The sequence below is a fragment of the Lathamus discolor genome, chromosome 13 (genome assembly GCF_037157495.1).
Source record: "Lathamus discolor isolate bLatDis1 chromosome 13, bLatDis1.hap1, whole genome shotgun sequence".
In the NCBI taxonomy this organism is placed as follows: domain Eukaryota; kingdom Metazoa; phylum Chordata; class Aves; order Psittaciformes; family Psittacidae; genus Lathamus; species Lathamus discolor.
Window position 1 is genome coordinate 2326327 of NC_088896.1, and position 19120 is coordinate 2345446.

The 19120-nt window shown below is 49.9% G+C and overlaps 3 protein-coding genes across 7 annotated transcripts; 2 read left to right on the forward strand and 1 right to left on the reverse strand.

The window, feature by feature from the left end:
- Positions 1 to 2133: 2133 nt before the first annotated feature.
- On the forward strand, positions 2134 to 7476 carry TMEM220 (transmembrane protein 220). 4 transcript variants are annotated; one of them, XM_065693285.1, is made up of 6 exons: positions 2309 to 2665; positions 2782 to 2811; positions 3700 to 3760; positions 5564 to 5687; positions 6455 to 6514; positions 7302 to 7476. In XM_065693285.1, the coding sequence occupies exons 1-6, from the start codon at positions 2588 to 2590 to the stop codon at positions 7432 to 7434; spliced, it is 486 nt and encodes a 161-aa protein (XP_065549357.1). In that variant the 5' UTR covers positions 2309 to 2587; the 3' UTR covers positions 7435 to 7476. The 4 variants fall into 4 exon arrangements, with proteins under 4 accessions (XP_065549360.1, XP_065549361.1, XP_065549359.1 ...); XM_065693287.1 differs by lacking the exon at positions 2782 to 2811 and having other exon boundaries at positions 2286 to 2665; XM_065693288.1 differs by lacking the exons at positions 5564 to 5687; positions 6455 to 6514; positions 7302 to 7476 and adding an exon at positions 4337 to 5557 and having other exon boundaries at positions 2134 to 2665.
- A 492-nt stretch (positions 7477 to 7968) lies between these two features.
- Positions 7969 to 10843, reverse strand: ADPRM (ADP-ribose/CDP-alcohol diphosphatase, manganese dependent). Of its 2 annotated transcripts, XM_065693283.1 has the most exons (5): positions 10253 to 10841; positions 9578 to 9694; positions 8809 to 9100; positions 8562 to 8672; positions 7969 to 8267 (listed from the first exon to the last, which is right to left on the reverse strand). In XM_065693283.1, the coding sequence occupies exons 1-3, from the start codon at positions 10806 to 10808 to the stop codon at positions 8814 to 8816; spliced, it is 960 nt and encodes a 319-aa protein (XP_065549355.1). In that variant the 5' UTR covers positions 10809 to 10841; the 3' UTR covers positions 7969 to 8267; positions 8562 to 8672; positions 8809 to 8813. The 2 variants fall into 2 exon arrangements, with proteins under 2 accessions (XP_065549355.1, XP_065549356.1); XM_065693284.1 differs by having other exon boundaries at positions 8562 to 9100; positions 10253 to 10843.
- Positions 10747 to 19120, forward strand: LOC136021265 (protein SCO1 homolog, mitochondrial). The gene is made up of 6 exons (XM_065693290.1): positions 10747 to 11022; positions 11135 to 11225; positions 12357 to 12554; positions 13368 to 13460; positions 13574 to 13689; positions 18173 to 19120. The coding sequence occupies exons 1-6, from the start codon at positions 10762 to 10764 to the stop codon at positions 18299 to 18301; spliced, it is 888 nt and encodes a 295-aa protein (XP_065549362.1). The 5' UTR covers positions 10747 to 10761; the 3' UTR covers positions 18302 to 19120.

Sequence of the window (19120 nt, forward strand, 5' to 3'; positions counted from 1 at the left end):
CAACTGTGCATACATATGCACATGCATATCAACACGCCCTTATCTCCAGCTGCTTCTCTGTGAACTGTAGTTCAGGGTCCTGGAGCCAAGAACACCCCAAAGCCCCAGAGCCTTTCACCTGTCCACCTGCAGCCCCTTATCCAGTTTGGATCCCATCAAAACACATCTATGGCCATTCATGGCAGCATCACTGGTGTCCACAGGCACGGAGAGGGCCACTGGGATGGGTGACTATGTCAATGCCTCAGTAACGTTTCTGGTACAGGCTCTTGGGAAACAGCCTGCCTCTCCTGATATCACAGCTTTGCTGCAGGATCCATAGAATGGGATCGGCTGGTTGAGACCTTAAAGCTCCTCCAGCTCCAGCCCCTGCCACGGGCAGGGACCCCTTGCACTGGAGCAGCTTGCTCCAAGCCCCTGTGTCCAACCTGGCCTTGAGCACTGCCAGGGATGGGGCAGCCACAGCTTCTCTGGGCACCCTGTGCCAGCGCCTCAGCACCCTCACAGGGAACAGCTTCTGCCTTAGATCTAACCTGAACTTCCCCTGTTTCAGTGTGGGCCCATCACACCCTGGCCTGTTGCTACCGTCCCTGATGAAGAAGAGTCCCTCTCCAGCAGCACTCGCCCTCTGCAGCACTCTCATGGGAAACCTCTGTCCTTTACAGCTGAGCTGAAGCTAAGCTCGGGCTTCAATGGGCTAAGAAGCAGCTCTAGAGAGGCGTAAGGAGGGAAAGTGTTTTATCTAATAGCGAGGAATTGATTTTACAGCAGCTCAAATCTACTTAGGGGTACTGAATGTTCTCGGCCTCCCTCTTATGGGCGAAAGCAGCATTGCTGGAGGCTCTCGCCAGTCTCCCGGGTCCGCAGAAGGGGCTAGTTATAGGAATTGCTCGTGGAAGCTAGTAAAGCTTTAAAGTGAATAACCTCGACCTTTTCTTTGCACACCTAACACTAAAATTCCTTTATATTTCTAAAAGACACTACAGCCCGATTGCTTTTGAATTAGAGCAGCAAAGAACAAGACAGACCCAGACACCATGGCTGGTAAATCAACCTTGTCCTTCCTGCCCTGTCCTCACAGGACACAGGCAGGCCTTTTGCTCTTTCTCGCTCTTGTGTCCCTGAACCCTGCTTGCTCACAGGGTTGCCAACCCCCCCACATCCCTCCCAAGTGCCCAGGAGAAGCTGCTTTCTGCCTGCTCAGTGGCTTCTTCCCTTCAGCATGAGACCTGTCCCACCGCACGAGGGCTCAGGATACATCTCCACCAGTTTCTCCCAGCTGGCTCCCCTTCACCCATGACATGACCAACAACAGCCCAGCCCAGAAACAAAGTGGGCTGTGGTTCTATGACTCTATAGAAACAGCAGTAATAGGCACTCCCTGCCCTGCAATGTCACCACCACAGTCTGATGTGCAGCTATACTGCGGGCCATGGCTCTTCCCAACCTCTACACGGACCTCTCTGAGCTCAGGCATGCCCCAGCACCCACCAGCTCACTGGGTGACTGATGGTGCAGCTCCACAGCCATCTCGACCTCAGCCAGACTAGAACAGGGTGGACATCACAGCCAACAGTACATGGGCAATGGCTGTCCCACTGCCCTGGTGCGGGGCAGGCAGGGCAGACCCAGGGACTGCAGCCAGATCCAATCGAGAGCCCAGATCACCAGCCAGATTCATGGAGACAAGGCAAGCCTGGGGTCAAGCTGGGAAATGAACCTATGTGTTAGGATCAGGCCTGGTGAGGGTGAGCATCATCAGCCATAGCTCGGAGGTGGCTGGTGGGATCCATGGAGATGGGGCAGCTCTGAGGTCAAGCTGGGAAGTCAGCCCATGGGTCAAGGACTCGATCAACAGGCTCCATGGGCTGTGCTGAGTGCTCCTACCACAGCTCAGGAGGGGCTGCAGGGCCCCCCTCAAGGGGTTTACCTGTTGCATAACCACTGGCCAGTTTTACTGTACAAGTTTGTTGGTGTGCATTCACTGGGGCAAAGATCTAATTCTCTTTCAAGCACATGAATTCTGGCAGAACCATGGCAGTGTTGCTCTGAAGGCACAGCTGGAGGTCTTCAGTGCAACAGACCAACTGAAGCAAGATTGCCACCACACCAGATCAGGTGAGCCATGGCTTTGCCTAGATAGTTTCGCTGGAAATCTCCACGGATGGGGATCATGCAGCCCGGCTGGGTCAGCTGCTGCGGGCTGCACCACCCTCCCGTTGAGTTGCCCAGTGAAAACCCTCCAAGCCACCATCTGTGGCCAGTGTCCCTTGATCATCTGATGCGGGCAAGGCAAGCACGCCTCTGTGCTCTCCGCAGCCACCCCGGGGGCAGTTCCACGTTACTGCTGCGGTTTGCTTCCTCCTTGCTCACTACTGCTCAAAGTCCCCCGCGCTCCGGACGGGCCGGGGCCGGGGCCGCCGCCGCAGGACCCGCTCCAGGTCTTCCGCATCCCCCTCAAGGGGGACCCTGGACCGGACGGAAAGCGACCGGGAACTGCGACCGAGCCGCGCTGACCCGTATCGGCTGCGGCCGCCCCGAGCCCGCCAGCGGCTCCGCCCCGGCGCTGCGGCCCTCCCCGGCGGCCATGGCCATGGCGGGGCGGTTGTGGCGGGTCTGCAACCTCCTTATGGCCGCTTTCTTCGGGCTGGCGGCCGCAGTGCAGGTGAGAGCGGGGCCGCCCGGGCGGGGGGCGGCAGGGGGCTCCGCACCGCTCCCCTCCGCACCGCTCCCCGCGGAGCGCGGCCCCGGCCGGGTCTCAGTGTGCGCCTTCCGCTGCAGGTGAACGACCCCGACGCCGGGCTGTGGACTGTGAGTACGGGACGGCCCTTCCCCTGCTCCCTGCTTTTACCTGGAGACCAAGCAGGCGCCGGGAAACCGGTCCCTGCTGCAGCAACGGCTGGAGTCATGGAGTCGTGGAATGGTTTAGGTTGAAGGGACCTAAAGCTCCTCCAGCTCCAACCCCTGCCACCGGCAGGGACCCCTTCCACTGGAGCAGCTTGCTCCAAGCCCCTGTGTCCAACCTGGCCTTGAGCACTGCCAGGGATGGGGCAGCCACAGCTTCTCTGGGCACCCTGTGCCAGCGCCTCAGCACCCTCACAGGGAAGAGCTTCTGCCTAAGAGCTCAGCTCAGTCTCCGCTCAGGCAGGTTAAAGCCGTTCCCCTTGGCCTGTCCCTGTCAGCTTGACTGGGCTGCCTCGGTCTCAAGGGGAGATCAGAGAATAACCCTCCAGTTCCCAGTCTACTTTGCCAGCCCTTCCTCGGGCACAGGAGCAGCCTGGCAGCCGTGGCACCGTGTGCGTGGCTTGGAGCAGAGCGGCACAGGGGCTGTGTGGTAGGGGCTGTCCCTTGTGCTGGGGACATCCCGTGTGTGGGGGAGCCCAGCGCGGCTCCTGCTCCCAGTGGAGCTGCCCAGTGTAGGTGGAGGGTTGGGGACTGGAAAGCCCCACTGGGGCTTTCCTTGTAATCAAGATGCACTGCAGGAGGTGGTTGGTAACCAAGGGGCTGAGGAGCAAGGGCTGGCACTCAGCCGATGGTCCAGGATAGTGGGTGGCAGTGGTCATGGGCACTGGCAGTGCCAGGGCATGCCAGGGGTGGGAAACTGGCAGCTGTTCCCCACATCTGGCAACTGCTGTGGATGGGCACTGCTGTGTGTCTCACTAAGCTCTGCTACAGAGTAGATTTGTATTTCATTAACAGGTTGTCTACTTAGTGCCAGCTGCCCTGACGCTGCTTGTCAGCATTAACCCTTCAATAACAGGTATGACATCAGTGTGCAGAACAGTCTCTGCTCAAAACCAAATTTCATCTATTGAATTATAGATTAAAATCAGTTAAGAAACATGTCCTAATATATCTTGAGGGCAAAAATCTGTGGAACCTGCTTCTACAAAAGCTAGTCATCAGTTGGATGAATAGGTGAGTGGAGGAGCCCTCGATAAAGGGCAGCTGCAGGGGTGATCTTACCTTTGCACCCTGGTTCCAGTGCTCAAAGTCTGAGCAGAGCACAAGCCTGGCTCTGGTGTTGATGTTAGCACATTAATACGCTTTGTTTCCCTGATGTAAATTGTGGTTTTGCTTATCTGCCTCATAGAAGAGCAGTTGACCTCTGCACAGAAAGAGCTAAAGGTCGTGTTAAGTATCAAGTACTGCAGCTGCCCCTCAAAGCGCACGGACAGAGATGGGACCTGTTAGATAGAGGCTTCAGTGCTGTGGCTGAGTTTCCAAGGGCATACACTAAGCGATCTAACGCCACACCACATGTTGAGAGAATCAGATCAGACTTGGTCCAGGCCTCTGGAAAATAGTTAGTTTTTTTTTTTGTGTTTTCATCCAGTAGAAATAACTTTAAACCTGACATTTTGTATGCACGAAGTGGGTCTTTTCTGGATGGATCCTTACTCTGACTAAACTACACGTATGCCAAAAAAAGAAAACCTTCAGGAGTGTATGCTGTTGTCACAGATCACACCATTGCAGCCTTTCAGCATTCTGGCTACATGAAGCATATGAAGCATTCATCAAGCCAAAACCCATGAGGGTTGTTTGCCAGTGGTTTATCAGTGCTGCAGGGGAGGTTTATTGTGTAATAGGTGTAACTTCAACATAATGGCATTTGGTCGAGAGAATTTGCATGTTAAACTCACATGTATTTTTTTTTTGTGCCAAGATGTGTGGAAAATAAAGATTAAAATAGCACAACTATTGTATGGCTGCACAGTTATGTACATTCACCAGGGACATTTTGCCATTCCACTCTGTGGAAGACCCAAATTCTGCCTCTGCTGAGCTGCAGTAACTTCAGCCAGATGGGAAATCAATTACAATGCCGGGTCATGCTGAGCCCTTGAATCTTGGCAGCTCATCTTTAATGCTTGCCTGGAGGGGTCAAGCACCAAGGTTTTGCCCATCTCCTCCCACTAGTGTCTGGGAATAGACATGGAAAACCACAGCAATCTTTGGGCCCATCCAGATACTTCACATCATCTATAGTTTTCTTTTTAAAGATCAGCAGAGGTATCAGCAGTGATGCTTATCATCAGAGGCAAACCTCAGGCAGAGGCTTATTACGGGGTGTGAAGGAAGAGGCTTCTTGCAGGGTGGTGGTTGCTCTGTGCCCCTGAGGCTGGCAGGGAGCTGGGGCTGCTCCCCTGGCCTGTGGTGTCCTCTGGGTCATGCTGAGCATCTGGTTCTGGCTGGAGCTCCAGAAAGACTGTTCCTCCTGCTTAAGAGAACTCCCCTTTGTGCTCCACTCCGTGATTTTTTTCCCATGTATGTCAAATGCTGGAGCCTCTTGTGTTTACTGGAGAGAACAGGAAACTCTTCATTGAGGTGCTGCTGCCAAGGAAGCAAGCTCCAAGCCCACTAGTGTTTGTTTTCATCAGCACTTCTGAACAGATTTCCCTGATCATAGAGATGCTGGTATTAATTCAGCCTTCCTGCCTAAGGTGTGTGTGTGTGTGTGTTTGCTGGAGGCATCTTTTTTTAGTGACTCAATTGCTTTTTGATTTATAGGTTTCCTTCATGTGACATTGCAGTTGCTGCCAGTCTGTTTTTTCCCCAGGTAATGGTGTCTGGAGGAGCCTCTGTGACCTTCATTCTGCTGGATGTATCATTGGGACCATTGCCCTGGCTTGCTCTTTGTTTGCTTATGCTCAAGGAAACATTTTACATGAAGAAGAAGGCCGGTAAGTCGTGAATCCCCCTGCATGAACTCAGCACTCCAGGCCATCTCCTTCGGTGGTCACCTTCTAAACTTTATCTGCTGGGCTGCTGCAGTGAGTTCTCTTGGTCCAGGGTAATCAAACCAAGCAGAAGTGACCATAGTGTTCCAGACAGGGGGTTCTTGGACAAAGGGAGGGTAAGCAGTCCTGATTGCTTGCATGGTTGTGGCACATAGATTTTAGTGGGTGAACTTCTGGCTTTCAAAGAGGAGGGCACTGGCACAGTGAAACAGCTTTGGGTGCTCTTGCTGGAGCTGCAGGAATGGGAACTGGTGTTTTCAACACATGCTTATTTATGTAGCACAGGCTGCTGAGTGCTGTGACTGCCAGGGACGAGGGAGGGAGGATTTCTCACCTGGACATTCAGTTGTGGCCTCACGTAGGTGCTTGCACAGTGTTGAGGTGAAGCACTGTGGCTGTTTATGGTCTGGAATACTGGGATGCTGCTTTGCTCTGTGTCAAGGAGGGAAATGTGCTGGGGAATAGAAGTTCAGCAACAGAACAAAAAGTGGAAGCAGATGTATAGCTGGGTCACATGTGTTTGTAGCTTTGTGGTGGAAAGCAAAGTTACTCTGTGTAAATACCTTTACAGTTACAATCCTAGTAAAATACATTGAACTCACAGGAGCAACAGTGCTGGTTTGGAGGCAAAACTTGTATTTATTTATATATATTTTTAATAAACACCTGCTTGTATTGTTTTCTGACCTGGTTGTTGTTTGGCTTTTTAGAGAGTTGTTTGGTCTGGTGATAATTGCAGTGTGGATGAGGCTTTGTCGCAGTTCAGCTAAGTAAGTTTTATTTCCTTTTTTCTCTTTGAAATCCATCCACATGTTCACATCTCATGCTTAGAGCTTCTCAGTTTGTTCTGGCTGCTTGGTTTCCTGCTTCCTCTCACTGCCTGAACTCTCTCAGATACCTAAGCAGTACTAGCTGGTGCGACAGCCTGGGGGATCTTGTACAAGTCTGTATGGGGGAGTAAAGGAATATGAAAGTTTTCTGCTCCCCATCCATAATGGCAGGGGACAGCCTCCATTTGCACAAGGACAGCGTGCCCCTTCAGTGGAACAGCCTAGGGAGTGTTGGCCACAACTGCTAATGAACTGCAAAGCCATTTCTGCTATTGCTCCCAAGTTACGGAACTTCCCAGTGAGGGTCTCTGTGCTGCTGTCCCCTCTGTACACCGGAGGTGCACAGGGCTCTGGGTGGCTGCAGTGGCTCCACATGTTCCCCCCCTCCAGCCTCTTCAGAGCACTGTGCTACAGCTGTTTTGCTAAATTCCTGTTAGCTGGGAGCAGGAAAATCCCCAATCTGCCAAACACTACCTTTGTGCTGGCAAAAACACACATGCCTCTGAGCAACTAGGGTGCTTTTATCTATTTATTTACCTGGTTTATGAGGTGGCAGAAACTTCTGCTGCCACATGGTGCCTCTGTGGGAAGGGACTGTGCTACTGCACCTACTGGAGCTGCATCAGAGTGGCCAAAGGTTCCTTGCTGTCTTTTTAACAGCAGCCAGGTGGGAGTGTTTCATAGCAGATTGATTTGAAAGAGCTCCGTTGTGTTTGCTTCTTTCTAGGAACCCACTGGCTGGAGTTCGCTTGACTGCTGCAGTGGTGGTCGCGCTCTTCCCCTTTGTGTCATGGCTGTACATTTATGTGAACAAGGAGATGCGAGAATCTTGGCCAACGCACTGTAAAACAGTGATTTAGTGGGTGGGAGACAGATAGTATAGAATAAATATTCTGACCTTATTTGCCTTTGCTTTTGGTTCTTAATGAAGGGTTCGTATCAGTTGGAGACGACCCAAGAACGTCTAGCTGCTTCCAGCAGTGCAAGTTGAGATTTGTTATAGAAACTGAGAAACACTGTCAAATCTGAGTGGAGGATTTTCCTGTGGGAAGTGGTGTTCACCTGGCTTCCTCCTGCATTTTCAAAGCACTGTTGAGTTCATGTGTGTTTGAATGTTATAGCCAAGACACCCTGGCATCCCCAGATCACTTTCTGACCAGCAGGGAAACCGGCTGCTCTGTATCATAAGAGGAAAAAGTAAAGCAGACACTTTGTTTCAATAAATGACTGCTTACAGCTATAAATCTTCCAGATACCTGCCTGGATAGTCCACTGAGACTAACAATATTTGAGCAGTCTGTTACTGCCCTAAATAAGTAGAATGTATCTGAAGAAGTATTTTTGCTGTTATCTTTCACTGAAAATTCTTAGTTTTACAGAGTAATAAATACTGATTTTCTAAAGAAAATGCAACGAAAGCTTCTGTATCTTTTATTTTCTGTGGGAAGCGCGCTCTTGACTGTCCCCAGCAGATGTGGTGACTATCACAGCTCTGCTTCTCACAGCATTTCAGTTCCTGGAAGGCAGCCCAGCGGCAGCCACCATGTTCCACTGCTACTGATCCTGGACGAGGAACTCAGGTGAATATTCTGGGCCGGAAGAGAGACACACGGGTCCAGATGCAGTGCAGCAACATCCTTCCATGTCAGGGCTGCTTCTCCCAGTGCTGCTGTCTAGTTCCCAGCAGGTGTATCTGCATCATTAAAGGATGTAGCATAAATCGTCTGTTTTCCTTGGGCTTAGCTGGTTTTGAAAATTGTTTTAGTCTTTTAAAGCAATGCTAAAAAGGCTGCATTAGGCTACACGGCAGAGTAATTCTGACAGACATGAGACATTACTGATCATGATGTTCAAAAAACCACTTAAGATGGAAATGGCTGGGCAGGTACAATTCTGCATACTTTAATTCTGACTCATACAAAAAAGTGGCTTTTTTGGTTTTGGACAATATTCATAATGTGGGGTTCATTTTTTTCACAGTACATACCAATCTAGTCAGGAACGGGTGTTTCAGGTCAACATTCTGCATTCAAGTATATTTATTTCACGTATGGCTACTGGCCTTCTCTATTCTCCATGAAGAAATTAGGTCTGTTTTCTTACAGAAGAGAAAAATGTTTGAATTAAAGCTGTAAGGATCAGCCATGCACATCTTTCTACAAACACATAATAAGCTGAAACCTGTATTTTTTATTCAAGTACTTCCTGAAGAACAGCAATTTGTATTTGCTTACCATTTTCAGAAATGCATAACTCTGTCTGAAACTCTGCCCCTTCCCTTTAGTATCATTTTATCTTTATAGACATAAATAGTCCCAAAGGCATTGCTTTCTGGTGGAGTTTCAATAATCCCCTCCAAAGTCAGATGGTGAACTCCATGTGAGTCTAAACAATAGCCACCGTCGTGCAGGTGTCCTGCAAGAAAGCAGACCACGCACTGATGGGCATGTATGACCGAAAGGGCATCTCTGTAATTCCAAGCAAAGCAAACCCAGTCTGAGGCATCTGGATGAATGGGCAGGTGGCCTGCAGTTGAGAAGGAAAGAAACAGGACAGTTACTTTAAGTGTAAACTAACTCTGCCTTCATTGCTGGGAAGTTCAGAACATCTGTGTAGAGAAAGCTCACACTAGCGTGAGACATGGGCCCTATTCTACTTCACAGGTTACCTGTGTACCTCAGCAGAGCTATAAAGCTGCTGCATGTTTTCTTCAGCTAACATCCATTGGCTAGGTAAGTCTTTCTGCATATCCCCATGTATCTCCTATAACCACCTACACAGAATCCCAAGGGTTGGAAGGGACCTCAAAAGATCATCTAGTCCAACCCCTCTGCAAGAGCAGAGTAACCTAAAGTACATCACACAGGAACTTGTCCAGGCGGGCCTTGAATATCTCCAGTGTAGGAGACTCCGCAACCTCCCTGGGCAACCTGTTCCAGTGCTCTGTCAACCTACCTACCTGCTACCTACCTGTTACCTACCTGCTACCTACCTGTTACCTACCTGTAACTATGACTTTTTCTTGGTTTTCATCAGAGAACTTGAGGACTTCATTGAACCAGTCCAGCTGGGCTTGGCTAAATCCTCCATTAAACTCCACAAACTGAGGTTCTTTAAGTCCTGCAATGAAGAAGAAGGTTAGGCGTAGGTGCATGCACTTCTGTGGCTCCTGAATTTGCTTGACTTATGTAAGTCTGCTTATGACAGATGGTTTATTGTTAAAACCGTTTTGTTGGATCTGAGCTCCAGCCTCCTTGGACAAGCAAGAGAAAATCATTTGTTAGTGTTTTGGGAGGGTTTGGTCATGCTGCACACATAGGATTTCAACTAGTCGGTCCCCCAAGGCATGGACTAGGGTGGGCATCACTCTACACTCTGTAATAGCAGTTACATAGGCTGTTGTTCTGATACTGCAGGGCACACAGCACATTAAACCCATCCCAAAAGCACCATGACAGGTACAAGGGAGCATCCTCTGCGCCCGCCTAGGGACCCACTGTCTCTCGGCTGACAGCACGGAGGTGAGCAGAATCAGGGCATGTGCCCCAGCCTTCTGGCAACCAGACGGCAGCGCAGGGAGCTGCCTTGGGAAGCAGAGGTTCCGCCACCCGTGCTTCCACGGGAGAAGTTCAGCGCTTCACGCTTTCACGCTCTAAACATCGGTGGAGCAAGGGGTACCTGTGGGGTCGTTGAGGTTGTCATTGGGGTTCTTCTTCCGCAGCAGCCGCAGGGACTCCTGGTAGCGGGGGTTGCCGGGCTCCCTGCCCAGTGTGCTCAGGTCGTAGCCATCGAGCACGACGACACGGAACCGCGCGGCCGGGCTGAAGTGATAGGCCTGGCAGTCGCCGGCGGGGGCCCCGGCCGCGGCCCCGCAGGAGCGGCTGTTGAGGCCGGTGTGCACCAGGCGGGCCCGGCTGAAGTTATACAGCTCGTGGTTGCCCCACGCGTGGTGCACCGGCACCGGCAGCCGCCCCAGCGCCGCCAGCACCTGCTCCAGGGCACGCTCGGACTGGCCGCTGCGGGCGTTGAGGCCATCGATGCTGTCACCCAGCTGCAGCACGAAGGCGAGCGGCGGCTTCTCAGTGGCCCACGCCTCCACGGCGGCCCGCAGCAGGCTAAGGCTGTGCCGGTAGTACCGCCGCCGGCGCCCCGCGAAGTCGTACCCGTCCTCCGCGTCCGCGTACTGGATGTCCGCGATGACACCGAAGCAGAAAAGCGGCGGCACCGCCTCCATGGCGGCCGCGCCCGGCTGCCGTGGGCGGAAGGGGCGGGCGCGGAAGCGCGGCCATAAGATGGCGGCCGCCGGGAGGTGGTGTGGCCGTGTGGGGCTGTGCTGGCGGCTGGCGGGGGCCGCGGTGCGGGGCCGGGCGGTGCTGCCCGCCTCCGGCAGCCGCTCGGTGTCCCGCCTGCCGCCGGGCAGCGGCCCGCGGAGGGGCGCGCAGTGGAGGGTGCGTGGGGGAGCGGGGGGAGCCGCGGCCTTCCTCCGCCGGGGTGGCGGCACGGGCCGGGCCGCGCTGTCACCCCGGCCTTTTCCGTCCCTAAACAGCTTCTGCTCTGCAGCTGGTGTCGTGGCGGTCGCTGGCCGCCACCTGCGTGCTGTGCGGAGGGTTCCTGGCCGCCATGAAGAAGGTGAAGCAGTGGAAGGAGGAGGGTGAGTGCGGGGTGAGCGGCCGGACCCTGCCCGCCTCAGCGGGGGGCACGGCGGGGGGCGCTCTGCGTGTGCGGAGGAGGCCGATGAGGCCCTCGGTGCCGTGGGGGGCCGCGCAGTGCTGGGGAACGGCTGGACCTAAAGGCCCTTTCCAGCCCAGCTGCGGCTGCATGGCTTCGCTGCCTTGCTGAATGGTGCCATGCTGTGTGCGGTGTTGCTTGGCGCCCGTTGTGTGTGCGAAGTGCCTCAGAAAACTTGAAGCAAACAAAATAATCGAAACGCTCCTTCAAGGTTCAGCGTTTTAAAGTTCCTAAGCATGTCTTTGCCGCCGGGAAAGCTGTGTTTGCTCACGCTGCCCGTCGATGCAGTGCAGGCACAGAGGTGAGGCCTCAGGGAGGCTGCGCATGTGGGGTTTCGTCCGTGTTGTGGTGCGTGGGTACCTGTCCTGCGGTGACTGCTCACGTGCTTCATTCTTACGCTCTCAATGTGAGAAACTGGGGGTCTTGCAGCTTTTGGGGTATGTTCAGTTTGTAAAGGATGCTGATTTTTCTGTTTCACCCTATGCTGGGTACATGACTTTTTCTTCTTTATGTACCAATACAGTGAGACGGCAATATGGCATGTAGTGGTAGGACAAGGGGGAATGTCTTTAAGCTGGCCATTTAAAATGGCCAGAGGGGAGACTGAGCTGAGCTCTTAGGCCGAAGCTCTTCCCTGTGAGGGTGCTGAGGCGCTGGCACAGGGTGCCCAGAGAAGCTGTGGCTGCCCCATCCCTGGCAGTGCTCAAGGCCAGGTTGGACACAGGGGCTTGGAGCAAGCTGCTCCAGTGGAAGGGGTTCCTGCCCGTGGCAGGGGTTGGAACTGGAGGAGCTGTAAGGTCTTCTCCAGCCCAAACCATTCCATGGTTCTGTGGTTATGTTTCAAAGGAGTTTAGAGATATATTTGCCCAAAACAGAGTGCTTTTTGAAAGTCTTGTCCACACTGGTCTTCTGCGTGATGGGCTTTGGTAAGAGCATGTTTCAGTGCCCTGGGCTGTAACTCTGAGGTTGCCAGGCTCTCCAGCTTCTGAGGCTTGCCTGGGAAGCAGCGTGGATTATGGCATGGATGTGTCTGATCTCCTCTTGTTTTTTGTAGCTCTGGAGAAGGAAAGAAACAGAGGCATTGGGAAACCACTGCTTGGAGGGCCCTTCTCGCTCGTCAGTCACGAGGGACAGCCCAAGACCAACAAGGACTACATCGGGCAGTGGGTGCTGATCTACTTTGGCTTCACACACTGCCCTGACATCTGTCCAGATGAACTGCAGAAAATGATTGAAGTGGTAGATAACATTGGTATGAGGAATTTGGTTGGCATTGTGGTCCTCTTCATGGGAGGTCTGGATTTATTGTGGTAAAATATTGCAAATGGTAATAACTGATAATTGCTTAAAAAATGCCCTTGACTATTCAATAGCTGAATGAGTTGCTAAGTGATACATAGGTCGATCTGCCTATGACTAGCATCTGTTATTTAGAGCATGACAGCATTGATCTTCCTGCAACAGGGGGCTTCTTGGTAACAAAACATGATGGTGGCAGGTTAAAGGGCCTTTGTGTTGTGTCCAAGAAGCAGTTGTAGGGTGTATTAGAGGGGTTTTTTTTCCCCTCTATTTTATTCATTCTGAGAACAAATCTCCCAGAGTCTCTTCTGAGAGTGACTGTGCTGTGGAATGGAGGTTGGGGAAGGCTGGGGGATAGAGGTGTTTTCTCAGCCTGCAGGACCTGAGGAGTTATGGAGCACGGATAATAGCAACCAGGCAAGCGGGAGGGTGCACTGAAGTGAGGAAGGTACAGTGAAAGGTATGGCTGGAACATCACAGGCCCTCTGTACTGATTGTTGTGCTTTGATGCATACATCATGCCATGGCATTTTCTGCATCAGAGCCAGTTTTTCTCCCCTAAGCAAGTCGGGCTCCAGCTGAGAGCCTGCACCCAGTATGAGCACAGAGCCTTGGATTTCATTCACAAATTGCATACATTGAGCTGCAGAAAATGGCCTTTTTTGTCACTTAGGGTGGGCTCAGATATAGCTTGGCTGTGAGCTTGTTTGCAGGGAGATGAGAAATGATTTTTATTTTTCTAAGAGAAATATTGTTACTGTCACAGACAGAATTCCATCTTTGCCTAATCTAACCCCACTCTTCATCACCATTGATCCTGAGAGGGACAGTGAAGAAGCCATTGCCAGATACGTTAAAGGTATTACTGTTTTCTTCCTCCACATCTTGCAGCATGTAATATAGAGCACTGAAAAGGAAGCTGTTGTTGGGATTCTTCTCACTAAAATGTCTAAATGCCTTCTTTCTCTGTAGAATTTTCTCCAAAGCTGATTGGATTGACTGGTACCAGGGCACAGATTGACCAAGTGGCCAAAGCTTACCGTGTGTATTACAGCGAAGGTCCCAAAGATGAAGATAATGATTACATAGTAAGTAATTGTAGGGCCTTTGTCTAATGAGTTTGGATGAGAGCAACATACAGATTTTAAAATCTGCAGTTGCAATCTGCGCTGAAGTTCCACATGACAGAGCCGTGTTGCAGTGATATGTTAAGCTGTTGGTTTAGAGGTTTCAGTCAGAATCCAAGTACCCTCTTGCCTCAGGCTCAGAGCCTCACTGAACGTGTTCTAAAATGTATGGTCCTAAGCCTGCATATGGAATAGCAGATGAAATACCAAGCCTGCCATGTAGTGTTTTAGTCTGGCCATTTTCCTATGTGCTCCAACATGAAAATGGAACTAGAACATTAAGGCAATAGAAAGAGGGAGAAATGAGAGGGAAAAGTGAGGAACAACTAGTACCCCTGCCACACAGATAGCAGGGAGTGGGGTCTTCCTGGTAAGAAACTTGAATGATGTAAAGTCTGCTTGCAGGTACTGTAAGGATTTTCCTCTGGTGTCAGATGACCTCAAAGAGAGAGCATATTAATGGGAGTAAAATATGTAGAGTAATAGTGTGAAGGGGAAAGTGAGGTTTAAGTGAGGCTAAACTGATTAGTCAAAATCTGGGTGTGAATAGAATTGGCTGTAGGGCTCAGAGCTGCTGCCAAGGCCTTCCTGACTTGCCACATCCTGAGCAGACTGTAATAGTAAAGTAGGTACAAGTGTGCATGCTTAAACCATGACAAAGCAGTATGATAAAGGAGGGTACATATTATATGACCTTTTTTATTTTCTTATTCTTCATTACAAGAACTAAGCACATCAGATCTAAAACCAGGTTCCACCAGGTGGTGGTTCTTGTTGCACTGGACATGTGAGAAGTGGAATCCCTCACTACAGAGGGGAATGGTAGAAGTTTACAGGAGTTCACAGGGAGACTTCTCGTTAGTCTGTGGAAAACCCAGTCTGGTGAGGATTATGAAATGCACAGGAATGTTGCCTAGTTCAGGAAGACTGTGAGCTAAAGCATGTTGGAAACTGGGAGGTAATAGAGGAAATATATTTTTCTGGCTGGTTTTATACCCTTTAAAGCCACCATGTCTGGCCACTGTTAGAGTTCATAGAATCATAGAATAGAATCATAGAATAGTTAGGTTTGGAAAGGACCTTAAGATAATCCAGTTCCAACTCCCCTGCCATGGGCAGGGACACCTCACACTAAACCATCTCACCCAAGGCTACATCCAGCCTGGCCTTGAACACTGCCAGGGATGGAGCATTTACAACCTCCTTGGGCAACCCATTCCAGTGCCTCACCACCATAGTAGGAAAGAACTTCCTCCTTATATCCAATCTAAACTTCCCCTTTTTAAGTTTTAACCTGTTACCCCTTGTCCTGTCACTACAGTCCCTGATGAAGTTAGGATGTTGTGGCAGATGAGGTTGGGTCTAATCCAGTATTGTCTACCCTTAATCTGTTTTTAAAAACCACCTGACTGCAGAAAACAGATTATCCAAATGAACAAAGGTTGTTGGAACAGAGAAAACCAGCAAGAGTAGCACATGATACCAGTAAAGGAGAGGTGGAATCACACTGGTAATGTGTCCACTGGTGATGTGTTACTAAAACGGGTGTGAAGTGGGAGATAAAGAGCTGCTTTCGCTTATTAACAACTCAATAGCTACAGAAGTCTGTGTGTAAGGTACTGTATTTGAATGGAAAAGAGAAGCTTGCTGGGGAAATTCAACACCAATTCCAGTCAATCTGAAAAGCATTAATCTGAAATCTAAACATACTGCCTAAAGCCAGATTTATAGAAGGGGGCTGGTGGAAATGCAAGAATAGATTATAGGAGCAGGGTTGGTGAAGGATGCCTGCTTAGGAGAGGGAAGATCATCAGTAGAATCTGACATTGAGTGAATTGAAGTTTAGGAAAGATGATGGAAAGAGGCCAGGAAAGCTGAATGAGTGCTGCTCCTTAGGAAGCAAACCACATGTGGATTCTAGCAAACCACAGTTGGATTCTGACATGGCTGTGAAGGGAAAGTGTAGGGGTTCAGCCAAGGAAAACAACTCTGCAGATGAGAGCAGCTTCAAGGGAGGCTGGAGAGTGAAACTGAACTGGAGAAAGTGACCACACAGGTGAAGTAGGAGAAGAGATTTGGGATCTAGAGAGAAGATGGCTGATCTGTGCTAGGGTTGGGAGCTTGAGGGAAGGGAAGGGCAGTGAGGAGGAAAGGCCAGAGAACTGGGAGCAGGAGAGCAGCCTGGGAGCCCCAGCTGTGGTGCCAAGGAGGAAGAGTATTATGGGCATGTCTTCAAGAGTTGTCAGGCCTTGGCTGTTGAGAGGCAGAGAGCTCTGTGTGCTCAGGGCAGGCAAGCCAGAGGACCCAGGGCTGTGAAACAAAATGGAAAGAGCAAGAGCAGACCTGGGAGGGGGAGCTTGAGGCTGCTTTTGTGCCTGCCTGAGACTTACTCAGGTGATTACTACACTGTCATTTTTTTTTCATAAGGTGTTACCTTTTCCTCACCGGCCCTGTCCTGCCAGTCGGTGACTAACACTGCCAGTTGTGCACAAGCAGGTTCTGTTTTCTCTCCAGGCTGCTGGGAGGTGGGGAAGATGAATAGGTCCCCTACAGCCAGTTCAACTGTGCTGCTTGTTTTGACTTGAAAAGGGCCTTGAGATGAGTGCTTCAGCTGTATTTTCGAAACATCTGTTTGCATTTTTCAACTATTACTTGAACGCTGCTAGTTTGTATTTAATGATCTCAAATTTTCTACTTCTCAATACCAGCATATCCAATGGACTTGCTTTATTTCCGAGACTGCATTGAAACTCAAATGACAGTCTTCATGTGCATAGAGTGGGAACAGTGCAGGCTTCAGGCACAGCTTGAAAAGCAGTGCACATAAACTGTACTCCAGCCTGATTACATTTAACCTTCCACAGGCCAGGGAGTAAAGATGCTCTGAGCAGGCTACCTTCTTTTTTTGCTAACTTCCAGTTGAAGGATCTGAATTGTGTTTCAGATTTGTTTCCTACACCTGGATTTTGTGATCTGATACTGGAAATTGGAAACTAGAGTGAAATTTATTGCAGTAATTTTGAGAAATGTTTTTTCACTGACAAATGCCATCAAGTTTAATGCAGGTGGTACTGGAAATGTTCATGTGATTTGATTTTAAACACAGTTGTATTCTCAGTACATAGTACATTTCAGAGGTTTTTCTCCAGTGGCAGGGAGATGATGTCACTTGAGCAATCACAGATTCATAGCCTCTAGTTTCAGTATTTTGTGTCTTTCACAGAATCCCAAACTGGTTTGTGTTGGATGAGACCTTAAAGCTCATCCAATTCCAACCCCTGCCACAGGCAGGGACATCTTCCACCCCATCCAACCTGGCCTTGAGCACTGCCAGGGATGGTGCAGCCACATTTTCTCTGGGCACCCTGTGCCAGCGCCTCCACACCCGCACAGGGAAGAACTTCTGCCTAAGAGCTCATCTCAGTCTACTCTTTTCTCATGAAGATACCAGACAGTACATGCAGTGGCATTTAAAATAAATTTACAGTGCAGGGGGTTGGACTAGATGAGCTTTGGGAGGTCCCTTCCAACCCGAACTATTCCATGATTCATGGAATTGTGACTTTGAACATGTTTTAAGGTTATTTCAGTGCGGACAGTAGAGGGAGCCCCCGCCCAGCATGCGTGTTTCACTCTGCACCAGCTCCTCTATCTGCAGCTCCTGTATCCCATGGATGCCCTTACTCCCATTGCTTATACTCCCAGTGAGCTTAGTTTAATGAAGTACCTGTTTCTATTGGGTTTGCATCGTATTAGCAGCAGGAGCTTGGAATGCCTTGTGGGCTTCATGGAGCATCATGAGAAGTAGAAGGAAACTGGGAAAAGCAAGGGGGAAAGACCTTTAGCCCACATGTTGCCCTTTCCTTTTCTGTGCTGCAGGAAGGGTGCCAACAGCTGGGGGAAGTGATTTCTTATCCCTTAAAGTATTCCTTCACATATTCTGAGTATGCAACTAGTTTTCTCTATCTTCTTGGGCAAAATAAGAAGGCATCAAGGTGATACTTTAGCTTCTTCTTTGTGAGAAGCCTTGTCAGATTGCTGAAGTGAAGGCTGAATGGGTTGCTGTTGCTGCTGACTGAGAGATGTGCAGGATGTAATATTGAATGGGTGGCTCCAAAGAAGATGGAGACTCCCTTTTTCTCAGGAATCACATGGAGAAGAGGAGGGGTGGTGGATACAGGTTACTCCTGGGAGATTCTCACTGGACCCAGCAGGAAAGGTTTTAATCATTAAAACAATCAGCCACTGGAATAATCTCCCCAGGAAAGTGGTGGATTCCCCAGCCGTGGACACTTGAGATTTGGCTGGACAGGGTGCTGGGACATCTTGTCTAGATCATCATCTGCCAATATAGCTTGGACCAGATGATCCTTGAGGTTCCTTCCAGCCTAGGATTTATGATTCTGTGATCTTTTTTGCTAAGCCATGCTATGCTCTCTTGCAGGTGGATCACACAATAATCATGTACCTCCTTGGGCCAGATGGTGACTTCGTGGACTATTATGGCCAGAATAAGAAGAGTACTGAGATTTCTGCTTCTATTGCTGCACACATGAGAAAATACAGATTGTAAAACACAAGGTTTTCAGTGAGTGATGTGAACATCACCTCTAGGTTTGGCTGGAATTGGGCATTGGAGTTAAAGCAGAAGCATGCAAGTATGACATCCTGGCACCACATGCCTCCTTTCTTCCAGGTAAGAAAGGCAACATACTTCTGCAAAATACCATCATCAGAACTCTCAGTAGAGCCTTCCTTGTGCATATGATTTGCAGCAAGATTTGGGACTTCCATGAAGCATTGCTGGGAGCAGAAAATGGGCAGCACTTCTCATGTGGGAAGAATATTTATCACTTGTAAAATTAACTGGTATCTCTTGGCAAGACTTCAGCGAAGGACAGTCACTGCAGGAGGATGGTTACGTGAAGAAAAGCCACATGTGCCAGAGAACCCTCTTTTCTGCACTGTTTTGCCTTCTGGGAGAGGCACTTACAGTATTATAAGCAGAAGAGCCTTAAGAGTACTTAAGGTTAAAAAGGTTAAGAGCACTGAAAGCATCATAAGCTTCCATGCATGGGACCAGCCCTGTAGTGTGCCTGGTTGAATGCTGAATGAAATGGGCCTTTTTCATTTGAATGCTGAAATGAAATGTTTTTTTTCTTGATTTTTCCCAGGTGAGCACTGTGAACATAAGGAAATGAGAAATAGTTTGCAAATCCAATTTTTCTTCTGGCCTAAATCATCTGATGCATAGTCAGCCTGATTGTGCTATGCTGAGTAGTGAGTGTAGTGCGGAAAGGTGAAGGGGGTCTGTGTCCATGTGTAGGGCTGTCAATCAGATCAACTTAATGCAGTATGGCATTTGAAAATAAAAATTGTTTTCTATAAGCAA